This window comes from Rhagoletis pomonella, unplaced genomic scaffold (genome assembly GCF_013731165.1).
Source record: "Rhagoletis pomonella isolate Grant_MI unplaced genomic scaffold, Rhpom_1.0 Rhpom_scaffold_00004, whole genome shotgun sequence".
NCBI lineage: Eukaryota > Metazoa > Arthropoda > Insecta > Diptera > Tephritidae > Rhagoletis > Rhagoletis pomonella.
The window spans coordinates 53604579-53625397 of record NW_023458558.1 but is presented as its reverse complement, the minus strand read 5'-3'; the positions used below and the strand labels follow the sequence as shown (position 1 = coordinate 53625397).

The 20819-nt window shown below is 38.0% G+C and overlaps 1 protein-coding gene across 2 annotated transcripts in view; it reads left to right on the top strand.

Moving 5' to 3' along the window:
* LOC118737779 (cation-independent mannose-6-phosphate receptor) overlaps positions 1–20819 on the top strand; it is a 196249-nt gene that overhangs the window by 29755 nt on the left and 145675 nt on the right. For both annotated transcript variants that reach the window (XM_036468533.1, XM_036468532.1), the window contains exons 9-10: positions 13748–14220; positions 14431–14547. In XM_036468533.1, the coding sequence (XP_036324426.1) occupies positions 13748–14220; positions 14431–14547 (590 nt within the window). The remainder of the gene's footprint in view (positions 1–13747; positions 14221–14430; positions 14548–20819) is intronic.

Sequence of the window (20819 nt, the reverse complement as noted above, 5' to 3'; positions counted from 1 at the left end):
AGTTGTCATCGTATACAACATGCCTGTGAGGTTTCAAGAGTGTGTCACCAAACTAAAAAAAAATATCTATCGGAGCTATTTTGTAATTTTTGAAATTTAACGATTTTCACAAGACTTTATCTAACTTGCTCTGTATGTATGTATGTACAGTGATGAACAAAAGTATTGACACAGTGAATTTTTCGCAATCCATGCAAAGTTTTTATTTTTTTATTTATTTGCGATATTTTTATTTTTTTTAATATGGTTCATACTCCACCAAAAAACGTAAAAATCAAATCTCCAAACTTTGTGCAAGTTAGTATTTATATCTTAATAAGTTTTCATATAAATACAATTTCGCAATGAAATCTTGTTCTTGTCCGAAGACAATGCACTATCAAAGGTAGTGTGCCACCATTTTCAACCAAAAACACGTTTTTCTGAAAAAAAAAAAATGTTACAATTTGTGAGATTTGTTCATATATGAAGGTTTTTAAGTTCGCCTACTACTGCTATAGACTTTTTCTATCTATCGATTGTTATAGATGTTTTGATGTTCGGCCTAATTCTACCAACCTCAATTCTCCCAATTTCAAGTTTTGATCCATCGGTATACCAACCTCCCAATTAGGTTTAGAAAATGTATTTGCTATATTCCACAGAGCTCGACCTGCAACGGATACCTACAAGTTCCTAGACACTGCTAGTTGTGGAACTATTTTGTCGCTTTTATAAGACCAAAGAGAATTAAATTCATTTTCAGAATTTTTCTGCTGCAAAAGTTCGGAATTATTTGCATGTCCTTATGAACACATATTTATTTTAAGGAAGGGCAACTAAAGTGCAGCAAGAATATGTATTCAATTATGTTTCGTGCATTGCATGTATGTACATATGTACATATGTATTTCCAATTCCTTTTCCAACTCGTTGCGCTCTCTGAAATTGGTTATCGCTGATGGTGCCACTGAGGCGTATGAGCAACCAATCGTATGTCAATTTCAATACCATCAATCGCATTTGTCAATTGGCATCGTTCGTTACGTTCGTTTTATTCTTGATTGACTTGAATTTTGCTGCTTGCTTTGCAAGAAAAATAATATGTGTGCTTTTTTAAATGCATGCAAAAACCAACATTTTTAATTTAAGAGCCCCGTTCTTTTAATAGTTTCGCGTTTTCAACTCCCACGAACTTATGAAATTGCATCAATTGGCATACTATTGATTTCTGCCGACTTTCAAAAGTAATAAAAAATGTTAAAAAAGAGTTTTAATGTTAATTTTCCTCGATTTGTGGTTTCTGGTTTTCTATGCAGATGGTGATTTTCAACAATTGCCTCATTTTTTAATATTTCGGATACCGAAAAAATTTAACTGAACTTGTATTTTTATTATTTTGCTCATTTTGGTGGGAATGACTTCGAAGTTGGCAAATTAAATCTTTGAATCTTTGTTAAGTATATATCAGTGGTAAACTCTTTTAGGCTGTAAAGTGGAAAAAAACAATAGCAAGTGAGTATGCATTGCATATTTTTAGGACAATGTTTTCATTCGCAGGTAAAGTTTTAAGAGCTCTCAAGAAAAACGAAAAATTCATACAAAAAGACACACAAGAAATGGAAAAGACATTTTTTTCTAACAAAATTTTTTAAACCAGTTTGCAGCTCTCAAGAAAAAAGTGCTCGTAATTTATTTCTTCAAGAAAACAAAACAACAAAAGCAAGTGCTTTTTCAAGCTACAGAAGTAATAAAAAAAAATTTTTTGTGATTTTTCTGGAGATCTGGATTCTAAGCTTTAAGATACAGTTCGTAGTTGAGGTTATTAGCTATAGAGGGGTTGTTTGAATCCAAAACCCACCCATTGTGTGCGCTAATGCTTTGTACATGCATTTGTACATCAAGAGAAAGCGCTTCCCATCCAGGAAGGAGATTTTAATATCTGCAGACGCACTGTCCAAATTTTTGTAAAAATTTCCTTAAGTGAAAATTAATGATGGAAGTATTTACACCATCCCACGCAGCTTAGGTAGAGCAAGTGCAAAGTAAAAAATGTCCGGAAGTCAATATTAAAGACACACTTAAACACCTTCTTTGCCAAATACCCAAATGGGGGGAAAAAAGTTCACAAGAAAAATTTGTAATGTTAAAAAAAATTCACAAAAATTTGAGTTTTTGGAAATAATTGGGGTTTTATAGAACATTAAATTTTTCTATAATAAACTGCAAGTTGCCAGTGGCTAAGAGGTCGCATTGACCAGTTTTAGATCATTTCGGCACTAGTTCAGGACTTGTTCGGGATAATTTCGGACCTTTTCGAGACCTTTTCAGGACAATTTCAGGACCATTTTGGGACTTGCTCAGGATCACTTTGGGACTGGTTCAGGACCGTTTCTGGATAGCTTCACGACCATTTGACTCTAGTTCAGGACTATTTCGGAACTAGTGCAGGCCCATTCCGGGGCTAGTTCAGGACCATTTTGAGACTGGTTCAGCACTATTTGAGGAACATTTCGGGACTAATTTGGGATAATTTTAGGACTAGTAAGGAACCATTTTCGTATTAAGACATGTTCGAGATTCCTTCGGGACATGTTCACGACTTTTTCAGAACCACTTCAGCCTACCTTGGGAAAATTTTGGGCTTAATTTTTAGTTATGCCTGTAGCTGAATCGCCTAATGCTTTGCCAAATCATATACAAATTTCACGAGTACCTGGTGCTCACCCATTTTTTACACTTGAATCATTTCGTAATATTTATGTAGCAGAAAATACGTAACATAAGTCTTACAGAAGCTGTTTGGATGCATTTTATAATTTCGTCAACCAATTGTGCGAAATAAATGGCAAAGTGTCTTAAAGTTTTAGACAATGAAACGGATTTTCTCAACGTTTTATATTTCCAAATCATTGTTCTTATTTAAGTTAGTTGTCACAGCAAATTCTTTATAATTTTACATATACATATATATGCATATCCATTGTGTACGAAAAAGATAAAAGTTCTTTAAGCTACCACCATCTCTAGTTTAGACCTTTCGATTTCCAATTGTTCTGCACAGGTCTCCTGCGGCAAAGCAGCACGTAAATTATTCCAGAAAAGCGGCTCGCCCCATTTGATATAGGTGTTCGTTTTAAGCAAAGCTTTTAGTTCTTTGTCCAGACTTTCGATGTCATCTATATCGATGTAGACTATAACTATCAAACGATTACGCCTTGAAGCCAGCGCCGATTTGTGTGCTATGCGAAATTCCATATCTGCCCAAGTCTTTAGAAAATTTTGCGTCAGCACCACTATGGTGCGGCGCGACTTACTCACTGAACGTATGACCTGTTGTGTGAAACATTCCCCAACAATCCAGTCTCGTCGCTGAAGACATAATCTGAACGGGATTGGACCATTCTCAAGTTCGGTTATCAGCTGCTCAACGATGAAGTGCTCGTCCAGATGTGCATAGGAGACAAAAGCATCATATTTCATATCAGCATCCACCTCTTTATTTGTACCGACACAACATAGGCACATTTTATGTTGTTGTAAATACAATCGAAGTCCTTTTTTGTATTTGTGGTAAAGTGTAGCGCCGATACCGATCATGAGTACTATTAGTGCCGTTATCAAGGCGATGATGCCAAGCAAATTTCGCTCACGGGGACACGCTTTGTGCTGGGAAATATCCGCAAACTTGAAATTACTAATTTTGTTTGATTCACTTATTGTGCAGCGCATGTGACGAAAATCTTGAGCGGCGAGTTTCTGTCGCACTGATACACTTCGCGTGAACTCCAGCAGCGCTTGCGCTTTACAATCACAAATCCAAGGGTTGTGCGCGAGGAAAACTGCCTGCATGTTGATGCTACTGTTGAGCAAATCCAATACACTCGCGTTCATATGCTGCAACAGATTATGCCGCACATCCAAGTATTCCAAATTCTTCGGCAGATTACTAACTTCGATGCGGCGCAGTTGATTGCCGGCGGCATAGAGCGCCATTACATCGGCATAGCCTGGTGTGGTGTTCAGTGGCAAACTCGCGAGCTTATTATGTTCCACATTTAGCTCTATGCCTCGCAGTATGCGTACGCGTGGCAATTGCGGCAACTGCGTCATGTTGCTATGGGAGCAGTTCATCAAAAGCATCAGATCAAAGGGTCGCACCAGGCATTCGCAATCGCGTGGACATAGCTTATCCTGCGTGAGTTGGTCATCCAAAGGGCAAACTAACTCCATGTAGCTGAGATCAATCACTTCTTTCTCCTTCAATGCTGGCGGTCCGTCGCAGCTCAAGTTATTTGTTAAGATTTCGATTTTATTTCGTATTTTAACCTTGAATTCGCCGAAGACGTACTGTAGAAAGTGCAGCAGCATGCAATCGCAGTAGAGTGGATTGTCATTTAGATCGATGAGAATCGGATGCGCTTCGTTGGCAAAATCCATGCTGTTGATGTTATTGAAATTGATTTCCTCGATAAGGTTGTGCGTGAGGTTAACTTGAATCACATTTTTACTGAGGAATCGCAAGTCGTGGTCTGCAAAGGCACGAATGTTGTTGTAGCTGAGGTCGAGTTTGCGCAGTTCGAGCAGCTGTGGTTTCCAATCCTTGTGCAGATACATTATCGAGTTGTTGCGTAGGTTGAGTTCTTGCAGCTTAAATAGGAATCGAAAAGGTGAGGTGCTGTCGTCTACGAGGCCGTTGGCGTCCGCCGCCAAGTCGATTTGGTTATTTTTCAAGTTGAGAAATTTCAAATTGGCTGTGTCCCGAAAAGCGTCAAAGCTGATGCTAAACAAGTCGTTGTTGTCGAGTTGTAAAAGCTCGAGATTGGCCAACGGATTGAGCAATTTACTGCAAATAAAGGAGGGAGCATTAATTTTTATTTCACAATAAATTTTTGGAATTTCCTTTGCAACTTCACTTACCTTGAAATCTGCGTTAGTTGATTATGCGATAACCTTAGTTCGACAAGATGGTTTGTGTTTTCAAAGAGCGCATCAGGTAGCATTTGCAAATGATTGTGCGATAGATCCAGATCATAGAGATCTGACTGGTCTTTGAGAAAATTCTCCGGCAACGTTGTAAGCGCATTATGCTTCAGTGTAAGATTTGCCAGCTTTGACGAATTGGCGAACAGGTCCATGGGTACTTGCATCAAACCGCAACTTAAACGTACCTCCTCCAAGAGGGGCAAATTCGCGAATAACCCAGGTGGCAGACTCTGCAGCGGCACTCTATTGTTGATGAGTCTAAATTCAGTGAGCTGCTTGTTAGACGCAAATAATGCCGTTGGTAGTTCGCGTATACGATTCATATTGAGATCCAAGCTTCTTAAATTGCTGAGTAGTGAGAAAACATCCCGGTCTAAAGTCTCTAATTCATTAGTACTAAGATCCAACATCACCAGTGCGCACGTGCCACGAAAGGCTTCTTTTGTAAGACTGTACAACCGATTGCTCCAGAGGTTGAGACGCTGTAGCTTATGCTGATTTTTGAAGACACCTTCGGGCAGACGCTCCAAAAAGTTGTGCCCCAAATCAAGAAATGTTAAATTTCGCAGTGTTTCAAATAATTTCTCGCTCAGCGTAAAATTGTTCGAGCGCAAATCCAGCCATACCAGATTACTTGAGTCTTGAAATAAATTATCGGGCAGGTAATTTGATGACTTTGAACTCAGCTTTAAGTGCTGTAAATCCTTAAGGCCGACCAGATGTTGCAGCGTTATATTGGTGCTTTCTTCGTTAATTGCGAGCGTAAGATAATTGACACGTAGAATACCCAAATGCGCTAGCAGCTCGGCTATTGGCTTATCTTCGGGTAGCGGGCAATGTTGAATTTGCACGATTTTGCTATGTCCGATTGCCAGTGAGGGCAATATTTCGTACTCATCCGCTTTGGTGTCGTCACATTCGATTTTCACACTTTTGCCTGGGCCGATGTGTAAATTGAACTTGCCGTTGGATTTCGGGGAGGCGCATTCAATTTCGAAGCGCGCTGGTTCCTTTGAGCATTGACAGTAGAAATTGCTGCTTATCGCCTTGCAATCGTCTGTTGTAAAGATGGCGTTCACGAATGCTGCCCGTGTCACCAGTACCAAGAGAAGTGTGTGAAAACGCAAGTGTGCGCTAAATAACGTAGATTGCTTTAAATAACGCATGGCTTTTATCAAAGTGCTGTGTATGTATTTTTATGCAACTCGTACAAATTTATTTTAACGTTTTTTTCTCGTTGCAGTGGTAGCGCACCCGCTGTTGATATTTGTGAAACTGCTTCCAACAACTGCAATTGTGCCTAATTTATACGAAACAGTATTGATCTTACTTCATTACCTGCTAATGATCTGCGGCGCTTATATCCCTGACGTCGATGCACGCACATGCATACATACATACATACATGTATAATGCGTCTACCTGGTTGCAAATTTTCCCACAGTTTTGTTATCTTACTTTGCGGAAATAACCGTTGGTTAATGACTTCACAACATCTGTGTTTGAAGCGTAATAATGTCCTTGTTTTTTTGGAAGATTCCTAATGGTAGTCGTTTGGTTTGACACCGATTTTCCGTGGAAGAAATTCGCAATGCACACAAGCGCTCGATTGGTCGATTTCCAAAATATGCATACATATGTACATAGCTACTAGAGGTAAGAGATATTTAAATAGTTGGAAGTCTTTTGTAAGAAAGTCTTACAAAAAAAGCTTCTTTGCCAACTTTCATGATGAAAAGCTCTAAGGACAGAAAGCACCTGAGCATGTTTCAAATGGATATATGTATCATTTCTCTCGCAATGCTCCACTATTGCCAATGGCCGAGAGAGCAAAGCACTAGCGTGCCATTCGAGAGATCCTAGAGGTTCGGACCCTCGGGCCGCTGAATTTTTGTTTATTTTTTTTTTAAATGTATATTTCATTGTTTTTCTTTTTTATGACTTCAAAAAAAAACGAACGAAGAGTATCAATTCATCCGAATATTTTTTATTTATGTTACCGGATAACTTCGGACCACGTGAACCGTTTTCAATAATTATTTTCTTTTTATCGGAAAAGGGGTAACTCAAGGGTTGGTTTAGTTCCGAACATTGAATCTTGAAAAAATTATTTGCACCTACTCCTAAATTTGTTTGTGAGTATTGAAGCCTGTAGTTTTTTTTTTTGTGTTTAAAGCATAGTTTCCAGCTCTCAAGAACAATCACAAAAAATATTTTTCATTATCTATGTTTGCATGAAAAAGTACTTTGTCTTTGCTGTAAACTTTCTTGAATAAATAAATATACGAGCATTTTTTCTTGAGAGCTGCAAACTGATTTAAACAGTTTTGATAGAAGAAAATTTCGCTTTCATTTCATAAGCGAGTTTTTATAAAAAATTTTTATTTTTCTTGAGAGCTGGATACTATGCTTTAAAATGAAAAATATCGTCGTTTAAAGTGCAAAACCGCGTATCAACAAAATGCAAAACCGCGTATCAGCAAAATGCAAAAGCGCGTGTGTGAAGTTGTAGAAATTATTTTCTAGAGCGTAAAATTTCAAAATGGTTCGCTTTTTTATAAAGCAATCGCATCTCTGGCTAGTATATTTCAGAACGAATGGATTAGGATTGAGCCAAGGGCTTGTGTGAGCAAATCCATTTTTTGGCAGCCAATATTGTTTTGGCGATATATAGTTTTTGAATTTAGTTTAATTTTTAGAAACCTATTTTATGCACTTATTCTTTTTTAATTTAATGTTATCTTAGTTTTTAAAAAAGAAAAAAGTCGTATATTTCACTTAACTCCTAGGAACTAATTTGATTTTTTTAAATATATATATATTTTTTAAATTTGATTTTTAGCTGTCATTGCTTTAAAGAGAAAATTATTTTGTTTTGTAATTAATTAATTATTGAGAAAGCTTATTGCTAAAAAGCAAACAGAATAACTTTAAAACCTGCTCGTTAGAAGATCTTTCGGTTGATTTTTCGAAAGACAGAAAAGAGCTTTCAGAGCCAGAATAGTTAAGCTATATTGGGCTCCGGGACACGGTTATATTCAGATAAATGAGGAAACGGTATAAAGCATGCCACCTCCGGCAAAGTATCTTAAACCTTACTTTTGCAAGTGCCCGTCGAACGAAAAGCTGCCTTGGTATTGTATGCCGACTCATGCATGGGTCAGTGTCCTGTGAAAGCACGCCCGAGTTTTTAGGATGTTACATATTTAGGATGTTACTGTGCCCGAATGCACCATATCTCCGGTAAACTAAAGCCCGTAACTTCTTTCTATAAAAAGTATAATAATAATAACCGAGCAGAATTGTCAGAACCAGGGATGGAGAAAGAGCGCGCAGAATCGATTATTGACTTCAGGATCGACCTCCAAGTTTTAGATTCTTAAATTCGATTAATAACCTCTGATATTCGACTTTATTGCTTGAATTGACTTTTTTTTAATAAAAAAAAATGTATATATTATTAAGGAATGAACATAAAATTATTATTTTTAATAATTCAAAAAATTATGTTTTATCAATTAATTGCACGTGGTTCGGCATTGATATTTTAAATTAAATAATTCAGCAAACCACATACATAAGTATATTCATGGACTGATTTATCCTCATTATAAAATTTTGTGTAGTATTGAACGCTCGTTGCTGAACGCCGTTTAATTAAATATTGCATTACCATATTTTGAATGTTACCTAATTGAAGTGGCAGTATTGCCATAATACACTATAATACTGATAAATTCAACAACACTTACAAATTAGGTAATTAAGTTACCACCAAAGACTAAAGGCCGTTTTCTCAAGTAGGTTTTACAATTTATCTGACCTTTAAGCACACACTTTGTTCTCGCGTATTTCCAGCAAATAGTAGATTCTTGACTAAAGTCAGAGTCGACTTTTCCACCCCAGCCTCTATTGGCCAAGATGACCGTTACTAAAAAACTTGACATTTTATAAGAAAAACCATACTCTAATAAGGTTCTAGTAGCCTTAAGCAATGAAAATATATAAATGTATGTAATTGTTAGAGCTTAAATTTCATTTCTCTACCATTCCTTTATCAACTCAAGTTGAACAAAAATTCAATTAGATCTCCTGTTGAGGAGCTGCAGACCAATTCCAAAAATTCAGGCGTAACAAGTCGCTCTTTATTTGCTCACAACCAACTTTGTTCTAACCGAAGCACACCTAACGTTAGGAATGTATGCACGTACATAAGTATTTGTATGTAAATCACACTATATCTAGGCGCACTGCATTGGCTTTATAAAAAAAAACCATTTGCCGTGTAGCTAGTAAGTCCTCTAAACCCGAACACACCGCACCGGCAGCCATCATAACGTGCCACACCATGAGTCGCACTCTAAATCTTTGTACGTGTAACAAATCTACATTGTCATTTATCAATTTAGTTGACAGTCAATTTCTTTTCGATTCCGCAACATCACTAGAATTGATTCAGTCGCTTTTGCATGCGGTCATTACCCTGTGAGAAAAAATTAACAAACTCTTGAACATTTGGTTTCAAGTTGTATCTGTATTTATTAAGCACAGTCGTGAATATTTCAGAGGAATATGTATATTTCTAAACAACATTTTTTTTCGGATTTTACATTTTTCGTGACACCTACTATATTTAACAATAACGTTTTCTTTAATACTCGTAGTTCTTTTGGAATAATCAAAAAACTTTCTTAGCAAAAGTTAATGATTTTTGGTGAGCTTTAATTTTACTGACATTAGAATGGTAGGAACTGAGATTTGGTGGGTAAGTACCTCAAGAACCCCGAGATAATGAGCTTTGGAACTAAAACCTTCTTCTTCTTCTTTTTTGGCGCTGTAACCGCCTAAGCGATTTTGGCCGAGTTCAGCAAAGCACGCCAGTCGTTTCTCCTCTGTGCCAACTGACGCCAATTGGAAACGCCAAGTGAAGCCAAGTCCTTCTCCACCTGATCTTTCCATCGCAGTGGGGGCCTCCCTCTTCCTCTGCTACCACCAGCGGGTTCCGAGTTGAATACTTTCAGAGCTGGAGCGTCGGTGTCCATTCGAACGACATGACCAAGCCAGCGGAGCCGCTGTATTTTAATTCGCTGCACTATGTCCATATCGTTGTAAAGCTCATACAGCTCATCGTTCCATCGTCTGCGGTACTCGCCATCGCCAACGCGTAAAGGCCCGTAAATCTTCCGCAAAATCTTTCTCTATAACACTCCAAGAGCCGCCTCATCGGATGTTGTCATTGTCCATGCTTCTGCGCCATATACCAGCACGGGCATGATGAGTGACTTATAGAGCGTGGTTTTCGTACGTCGAGAGAGAACTTTACTCCTGAATTGCCTACTCAGTCCAAAGTAGCACTTGTTGGCAAGAGTGATTCTGCGTTGGATTTCAATGCTGACATTATTATCGGTGTTATGGCTGGTTCCCAAGTAAACGAAATTCTCTACTTTCTCGAAATTGTAACTGTCAACAGTGACGTGGGTGCCAAGGCGTGAATGTGCTGACTGTTTGTTTGATGACAGGAGATACTTCGTCTTGTCCTCGTTTACCACCAGACCCATTCGCTTTGCTTCCCTATCCAACTTGGAAAAGGAGAACAGACTTCGCGGTTTTTGTTACCGATGATGTCGATGTCATCGGCATAAGCCAGCAATTGCACGCTCTTGAAGTAAATTGTTCCTGAGCGGTTCAGTTCTGCAGCTCTTATTATCTTCTCCAGATCTTATCAGATTAAAGAAGTCAAATGAAAGAGAGTCGCCCTGTCTGAAACCCCGTCTGGTGGCGAACGGCAATAGAGCAGAGCTGCTGGTATTGCTCAACGTCATTTTACACAGCCGTATAAGTTTTGAGGGGATGCCAAATTCAGACATAGCGGCGTATAGGCAACTCCGGGAACTCCGGAACAAAAACCTACGTTTGGCAAAAAAAATTTCCTTGCAAAAATATTTAAGAACTTTTTTCTGGTATGGTCTATATACAATAAAAAGATATATATGTTTTAAATCAAGATTTTCGCTCGCAAAAGTACTAATGTCTTATTTCCAGAATTTCCCTGACCTTAAATAATTTTCTTTGGCAGACGTCGATTATGAGGCTTTTTGAAGGTAGAAATGTTTATTTAGATCGGACTATTAGATACTTTAAACAGAACTCTAGGATCGAATAATTTTAAAATTTCAAGAGCGAAAGCAAAAAACGCAAAATCGAATGCCAGTTGGTCTTGGTTTTTGGACATATTTTTTTCTATTTATATATATTTTATTTTAATATACCTTTAATTTTTTCAATTCAACAATTTTCTTGGCGAATTTAAAAGGTTAATTTTGGTGAGTTTTTTTTTTTGGTACCTGAATTAATGAAATCCTTAGAATATAACTATAAGTGTTTAAAGAAAATAGGCCTAAGAAAAAAAATTCTGCTTCCCTTTAAATTAGTTACGAAATACCTAATTCCGGATTTCCTACAGAGTAACTTATATACATACACATAAGTATGTGCCTGTATATTGCTGTGCTTGCGTGTATTTAGAAGAGACAAGCTTCAAGTGGGGTATATCGTGCGAAGTGGAGTAATTCGGATGAATTTGTTGGGAGAGAAGGAGAGAATATGGGGGGGGGGCGGCTTAACAAGCAGTTGGTGTCGGCCAGACAACCAACCAGCACTCAATCAAATTCAAGCAATTGAAATAAATTGAGTGTTGTCTGAGTTAGTGACTATTGGGAGGAGTTAAAGTGACAGTCAGTGGGGGAGTGGAGTTACATATATGTATGTATGTATATTTGTAAATATGTTAAAAGTATCTGATTGTTTGTTTGAAATTCTAGTTTAGAAACTTGTAAACCGAAAACGAACAAGTTTAAATAGCATTCATTTGACACTTTATCTGTTAAATTTTAATGGATTTGGACCTGTTCTCAAAAGTAACTAAATATAGGTACATAAATTTGTACAAGCGCATGTAAGGATTTGTTTCTAAATTGTTTTTTATAATTTCCAACAAAATTTACATCACTTCCGCTTCGGAAACAGCATTTAAAAAAACGTTCCGGCAAAATAAATCCTTTGAAAGTGAGTCAGCCAGTTGGTGGTTTATGTTAGGTTAGGTCAAAGCGTGTTTACATTACCGCAATTTACGGCTCATTTGTAATTTATAAGCAAATCAGGTTATTTCGCCTTGCAAAATCTGTCACTAAATTAAATAGAAATGAGATAATTTATTATGAATGAAGAAAGAACCAAATGAAGACAAAACAGACTGGCCATTTATTTTAGCTGCCACTGTTAAGGAAATTTTTCAAAATAATGCCTAAAGGTATGCAACCATTTATTTTGAAATCAAGTACAAAAAGTACGTACGCATGCTAATCGAGTATCTATAGAAATTATGAAAGCGAGTCTGAAAGCACTTGATTTATGATGTAATGTGGAACCGTCATCCCATCTCAAGTTTGATTGATAATGTGACGTAATTTGATCCCAACAAACCAATGTGGTAGTGCACTGTGAGCTTCAAGCAGTTTTAGGTTTTACGAAAATGGTGTTTCATTTGACCAACGAAAGGTGTTCTTTTTAAGGAGTTGAAAAATCCTTAAACCCAAAATCGCAGCTGATCCTTGTTTAGAGATTTTGCCATATCAAGATTTTTCTTAGCCAATTGGCTCATAGCTTATTGCCTGACGCTTCAATTTAACAGTTTAGATCAATGCCGGCCACACAAATCCCTATGTCAATAGCGTCGTCTGGCTGTCAGAATATGTGGCAGTGTTTTTTGGTACCCGACTCGTACTATCTAAAATTGTACAACCTTCCAGGATACTTAGAACTTCCGGTTAGAAGACGCTTGTAACCTGCAGTCCATGTATGGATTCGGCCACTCGGTCTCTTCTACATTCTCTTTTGGATGAGAATAGCACGTGTTTGCTATACTTGAAACCTATATTGTCTACCATATAGTCTGTCGTCCTTCCTAATTGAATTTCTTTAATTATAAACCCATGTCTGAAGTGCCAACTTCCCCGCTCATAGCCACTTTTTCCGGTGAATATTGATAAGAGTTAGGTTGAGCTTAGCACTAAGCGCTTCTGTCGGCCAGAATCTTATTGCAACCGTTACTTCTGTTCTTGCTGCCCTTTTTATGCTTCTTAGTTTACTAACTATACTATATTGATAGTACGGGCCACCAGAGCAGGGCACCGATTTTGTAAAAAAAGAACAAAATCAAATATCTCGAGAACGAGAAGAGATAGCACTCAAACTCAAAACTTTTGTTCCTTTTTGATAACAAAAAAACACAAGTTGTAATGAGCTTTAAAAAAAATTATAATGCGTTTTTCGACTCTTGTGACTCTGAAAATCCATTTCCTGACGCAAGAATAGTAAAAATATGTTTTTAAAACTTTGCATACTGGTTTGCGAAAAAAATTACCCAAAAATTACTATATTTGAAGGTAATTTCAAAGGTCAGTGTAATTTTTTTAGACTGTCTTTCCTGGATTCTGCATATCAAAAATGTTAAAATATTCTTACATTTATTTTGCTATCTCATCTGATTCTCGAGATAATTTGATTTCGTCCATTTTTTCCTAAACCTTACACTGTTCGTCGTATTTGAAGATCGTCTAACTGTGATAAAAGAGGAGCCGAGACTAATTGGTTCATACGCCATTGGTAGATTAATTCAAATAAAAATAATATATCTATGCATCAATAATTTAAACTTAAATTAACAAATAATTTACATTTACTAAAAAGCTTTAATTATTTCCCAAATTTCATCTTCCGCTAGGTGCTTGCCTTATGGAGGGCACACAAACCACTACTCTGGGTAAAATAAACTCGCAATTGCGTTTTAATCATTCCGGTTCACCGTATTTGCTATACACCGATGGAGCGCAATGTGATGACCAAACGAAGTGGTCGACGAAAATTGAGTTTGTCTGCGCAAACAATGCCACAAAGGACAATAAGACTATGGACAGCAGTGGCACCAGCAGTGGCAACAGCACAAAAGCCGGCGACATTGCCATGAATGCGAAAATAATTGAAAATAAGAATTGCCAACTACTAATTCACGTTCAAACGCCATTGGCCTGTCAAGAGCAGATTAACTGCAAAGTTAAAGTCTATGTTGATCATTCGGAGGATGGCACCGGTGAGGAGTGGGTCGATTTGACGCCGTTGATTAGTGCAACCGATAACTATGAGGCCAAAATTAATACCGCATCAATAACGGAACAACAAGTGCCCAAATCCACTAAGGTGAGAGGCCTTCATTTGTGTGTGTGTGTAGCTGTGTGTTTTTGTGTCGCAGCAGCTGTCGTTGCCGTTATCGTTGTGCTGCTATTGCAGCATTTGCTTGTCAAATAATGTCTTCTGCACTTAGTTGCAGCAGCTCAACACATTTGCATTTCATTTTCATTCCGACAAGTTTTAAATGTCTCTCTTCTGCTTCTTATTCTGCTTTTGCAGTTCTTTTTGAATGTCTGCCGTCCGTTGGTGCCGAAATTTGGTTTGGGTTGCCAGGGTGGCTCTGCAGCTTGCATGGCTAGAGTGGATTCATCGTCATCGACACCGGAGGAGGAGCAGGTGAGCGCAGAGCTTATACGTATTAAAGTATTTTTTTTGTTCTTTCAAATTGTCACTACTAAATTTAGTGGCACGAAAACAAGTTGTTGTTGATGTTCAAGGCTAGGCAGGCGGTCGTCGCCTTTGCCGCATTTGCAGCTTGCATATTGAAGTATCCTTGGGAATTCCTTGTGGGAATTAATTAAAAACGACACCACTACAATTTGCTTTTACGGTCCATTGTGCCGTGCTAACCCATATTGTGCGGCGCCGTATCGTGTCGTAGTGCCGTACCGCACTGCAGTGTTGATGAGCGAATCGTTCGTTGTGTTGCTGCATTTTTAATTTGCACACCGATTTTGATTTTACATCTAGCCTTCCCTATTTCTATTGGGATATTGTCATTTTAATTATGCAATCACTTATGAAATCGTTGATCACATCGACAAGTGGTTGCAGTAAATATGTATACATAAATGCAGCCGTAACCTAATGTAAAACAACAACAACAAACAGCTAGCATGTCTGAAATGTGGGTTTAAATTCATCAACGGCATGCGATTAACAGTATTGTGAGGAAGCTTATGAGAATGTTCGATAAATCGAACAGTGAATTTTACACTGGTTTGTTAATTTTTCTGCACTGTTTTTTAGAGTTTGGGGACCAAGGTTTTACATGATTTAATGGAATAGGATATTTTATGTATTACTACAGCATATGTATTTCGATTCATCTTTCACCTTTTTTACAGAGAAGGTCGTAAGAGAAGAACCCCATTTTTTAACATAATTTTGGAAACACCAAATAAAAATTGAATTAAAAAAAAACCTGGTATGAGGTTCTCTTGCAAATAAAACAAAATGTTAATTATCTTTTAATTTTTTTTTTTGTAAAGTCAATATAACGAGCAACGCGTATGTTTAAAGTTACGTGTTTGATTAATCGATCGCTGGGCCCTACCCGGGGTGGAAAAATTAAAATTAAATCCATATACGTCTTAGTAGTCATGTTGATTATTTACAAAAAATTTTTTTCGCGTCCTACAACTGTATGTGCCTTTTATCTGAAAAATGACTACGTGCAATAGGTACGTTATTAGCAAAAAGTTGAACCCTGAAAAGCATTTGGAATGGAGATATTATGATTGCAAATTTGATAACCTCAGGGACGAATGGCTTGACCATAGATTTGTTTAGTGCGTTCTGCCACACGACCAACCCATATATCAAATCTGATTTAATGATGGTTGCATAGAGCCATCAAGCCACTTTTGTACTGTTCTCCATCAGATCCATCCAGATCGATTGACAACAACAGCCCAACGTAGAGGAGATGGGAATCCCCCTCATGGCGTACTTCTCGCTGGCGCTAGAGTCCTGTTTATTAGGTCTACCTGACATCCATTTCATTTAGAGAGTTTGCAATTCACTCAGGCAAGATGTTATTGAAATCGATCAAGGCATCAACCGCGTATTCGTTTTGCAAGAAGGTCGGTCATGCTCTCTAAGACCTTGACGCCTCGAGCATGAGAGTTTAAGAATTTAGTCTCTTCCTTAAGCAGCTCTCGTAAAATGGGCTAACCAGCAATTCGATATTTTCGCAGACTTTTGCGGTTGGACGGTATGATAACGTTGTGTATCGCTGCTTCAAAACAGACAAGGAAATTTTTGATCGACGCATAGCTGCTTGTCGTTCAGTTTCCTCCAAGAATCCTGGTATAATCTTGTACAAATCCAGTCTAATGATAATTTATTCGTCCTAGATTTATTAAAAGTGTCTACCTGAGTTTTGTCCACCGGTACGACTACGAATCTTCCGAAAGATTTTCGCCACACGTCGGTGCATTCGGGAGAATATACTACAGCCTTATGCAGTGCAGATCCCAGTTTTTTCCTCCTCACATTCATGTTAGAGCCTGCACCAGATAGGAAGAGTTCAGGCTGAGATTAAATACCTCCTCCTTGTAGTGCTGTAGATAACTCCGAATAAAATTGATCGTTAGCGGTCTTCACCATAACCTCTCGCCGTCCAAAGCCGAAGGCTGATTCAGAAATGCTGCATCGAACAGAGAGGACCAATGCTGATGACCGATTCCGCTTTCGACAGCGGGCCAATAGCGCTGTTATTGTCTGGCATGACGGATTCTCACTCCATGCGTCAATAACAACCTCTGGTATAGGCGGACCATAGATAGATAAGATAAATGACACACTGCGACAAGTTGGTCTATTGTGCTCTCAAAAGCACTTCAGTCAGCCCCAGGGACTCTTTAAATTCCAGAATAGATCCTCTCCTGGCCAAAGATGCCCTCTCCCTTCTGAAACAGTCATACACCGCAGAAGAAGGTGTAATGTTGTCTCCCTGGCAGTGTCACAGAACCGTCAAGTGACTTCTTCCTCCCTAGGTGGAGTGGGTCTGGTTGACTTTAATGACTGCCCTCTCGGCCCCATAGAGGCTCAGTGAGAGGCCCGAGAGACTCTGTGCTTAACAAAAAATAAATACAAGTTGTTCCGCAGCCATATTGATAACCTCCTCCTTTCACAATAATGCAATAAATACACATATCTACCTCGGCAACAGAGGCAAGCAACAGCCTTCTTCAAACACCAATTATCGCAGCCACATGCGAGCCGTTAATTCAACAGTTTCAGCACAATGAATGAGCAAATGAGTTGGAGCGCAACGAATGGATGAATGACTGGGTGAAAAGCAATTGCATGTCCATTAAAGGACGCGATGGATGGATGGGCGAGAGTGAGTACGAGTTAATGTGCAGTTGAGTGTTTCTGTTTCCATTTTTGTTCGTACTATGTTTGTGCATTTCAAGCAACTTTACGTGTTAATGATGCTGCAAACAAATCCAATGCTGAATGCTGAACGATTGAAACGCATTGAAAATGAAGAATACCGAATACGAAATCCGAAATGCAGCAAGCATACTTGCAGCTGGGGTATGCGCACTCTCTTCATGCTTGCCGTGCTTGCTAAACCGTAAATTGTGAATTGCCCGCACTGGCTAAGCGCACCCACCACCCACAACGCTTAGGCTGCAAGCAACGACGAAGCAGCGGCATACAAACTGTTACTAACTAAGTATGTACTTATGGTATGTAGGTAATTGGCTAAGTCTTGCTGCCGCTAGTGACACGCTGAATCTGCCTTTTTGCATACAATTTCCATATAACTCCTCGATTTGCTAATAAGTAGGGAGAAAGTAGGGATGCCGTTTTTAAATCGATTTATTTAAGCCCTGCCCATTCGATTTTTAGCGACGACTTTTTAGTTCCGATTCGATCCGTGAATTAATCCAAAAAAAATCGAGAGTTGCCATTAGATTTTTTCTCTATTGATGCATATAAAATTGCATTAGAGAATCTAAAAAACTTTAATCAAATTTGAATTTGAGGCTAGCACAAAAAATGAAGTGAGTTTGGATATTGCATCTAGCTGTAAATTAGAGTATTTGCGCTAGTTTATTTAACAAAAGATAGCCAAAGCGCAAATTGGAGCAAAATGATATTGAAAAAATGAAAGTATTTCAAGGCATACAAGTGGGAGGCCGTATATACCTTAACAATATTTTCTAGAAAAATTTCGGGGATGCAGTTTTGTAGCCCATTTAATTTTAGCAGAATAAAGTGCGAGCTTCAAGTGGCTGCAAAATATCGTTAATTTTTAGAATTTTTTTTTGTTGTTTTTTTATTGCTGAATATGAAAAAAAATAAATAAAAAAATCTGTATTGCGAGAATATCTGTATACATAAGCTTTATTGGGCTAGTGTATTAATTTGTAATTAATTTTTTAAAATGGCGGTTCATGTTGAAATAAAACAAAATTTTTATCTTTTGTGATAAAAAATAAAATTTGGAAAATTGTTACCATTTTCCTAAGTAGGGGTAAGAAAATTATTAAGTTTCTATTGCATGTTCATATTGTAGAAATTAATATAGAAAAACCTGCTCAGTTGATTTTAGGTATTTACGGATTGTTATTAGCTACCTGATAGCTTTCGAATAAATCTAGATATTGCAACCGTTATAGCAATACATGTTTTAAAATATACTTGCAATAATGTCTTTTTTTTTTATTAAGACAATTAAGTAAAAGGCGTTTTATGAATCGATCTTGTGAGATCGATCTGTTTTTTGACGATTTCTTCCTTCATTGATTATTTTTATTTTGATTCGAATCGATTCAAAAATCGATTTCCTTTCGATCTGGCATCATTAATAGAAAGAAGCTGAGCGGTGCTATCTACATCCATAGGTAAGTAGGGCACGGCGCGCAACTGGTTACATCTTAGGGTACGTTCACACAGAAAGCTGAGCCCAGCCGACCGAAGCCGTTCGGAGCGGAGTGCGGTTTTTAAACTGCTGTAGCTATATGAAATTGTTCATATAGCAAGCCTTTTCAGAAGCGTTTTGGAGCTGAAAGCAAAGCAGTTTTTGATTTTGAATTTTCTATTTAATTTTTTCAGCTTCATGACGCTTCTGCAAACATGATATCGTCCCCTCAATATAACAATAGCGTATGTGCTCATACGCCATTATTTTTTTATTGCATATTTAGAATCTCCATCACTGGTTCTATGTCTGGTCAAAATTTCGTCAAATTCTACTTCCACAAAGTGGGTCAAAATGTCATTGGAAAAAATGGTGTATAATTTCTTGTTCAAAAATTTCCTTCAAACAAAAAAAAAACAAAAACTTTAAACTCGATTTTCTCAAAACCAAAAAAAAATTATACGCTATTGTTATATTGAGGGGACGATATATGTACATACATATGTATGTATGTATGTATAAATATTCAAATAAAAACGAATTTTACAACCAATCTTTTGAATAAAATTGAGCAAATATATTTGCCGCTTTTCATTGATGGGAAATTTGGTGGCATCTTTGCAGCCGAGTCCATGAGAAAAGCTCCGCTTCGTTTCGTTCAGTGTGAACACCAGCAGCTTCGCTTTGTTCCGCCTTGCTTCACTTTGTACCGCTTTGCTTCGCTTTGTTCCGTCTGGCTTCGCTCGGCGCCGCTCGGCTTTCTGTGTGAACGCACCCACGGTGGAGAGAATACAGAGGTGGCGCCGATGACGATACCGCTACTCGGCTCTCAGTGATTTTGACAGAATCAGCTGTTTTGGTGACGTCATAGTAGAGAAGACAGCAGTAGTGATGTGCTGAGTCAATACTTTTAAGTACCCAATACTCTCGATACTCGGTACCGAAACATTTAGGTTTCGAATAAAAGCGCACATGGGCCAAAAATATGGAAAAAACGCCTAACAAAACCCGAATATAAGAGCCAATAGAGCTTTTTTACTGATTCAAATCAAAGATGTATATATGTCGGTTCGATGCCATAATACAGAGAAACCCTTACTTGTTTGAAGCATTTTTGTTCCAGCTGAATCGGACGATATCATTTTTGTAGGCCTGGGACAGATTCTGTAACCAGTTAACGACAATTTTCGAATAGGTATCGGTTTTGTCGACGTTTGATATCAAATATTTGTAAGTCAACAAGTGCGATATCGATCCGAAACTTGTCGCTAACTGGCTACAGAATCTCTCCCCTGAAAGGCTTCTTCATCCGTCAAAGTACTTTTCTTGAACCTTGGATCGACTAAGGTTAAAACTGATAAAATAATATTTTTCTGTGGCGATAAGTTCAAGTGTTTTAGCCGATATCATATAAATTAGTAATGAAAGTTTTTTCTAAACCTGAAATGCATATAATGGCGAGAGTTTAATGTAAATAATCGGTATCGGATACCGAAAAGGAAGTATAGGGTACCGAAATCTTTTTTTAAGTATTGGGTACCGAGTATTGGGGACAATTCAGCGCATCACTAGTCGCCCTCATTCTCGCCGCTCTCAGTTGTCAACTCTACAGTGACGTCACGCCAAAATTACTCTCACGAATTCTGCTGCGATCGGCGCAATCTTGTATTCTATCATTCTTGGAACGCACCCATAGGCAATGCATTGCACAATGTTACACTCTGATGGGAGGCAACGTCTTAAGGGATTTGCAATACTTGGGTGATGCAACGATTGCTGTGCTTACAGATATAGATTGTCTATTATCTTGCAATATTGCTTTATTTGTGCTACTGTTGCTGCGCATTATTATCGACATTAAAGGGGATTGCTTATTTTGCTGCTGCTGGCGCCTAGCGGCTATGAGGTTTGCTATCAATATCTACATGAAATCAGCAGTTAATCTTGAGTGAAACTACGGCAAAACTGTTATTGCGAATACATACATAAATACTTCCTTCTCTCACAC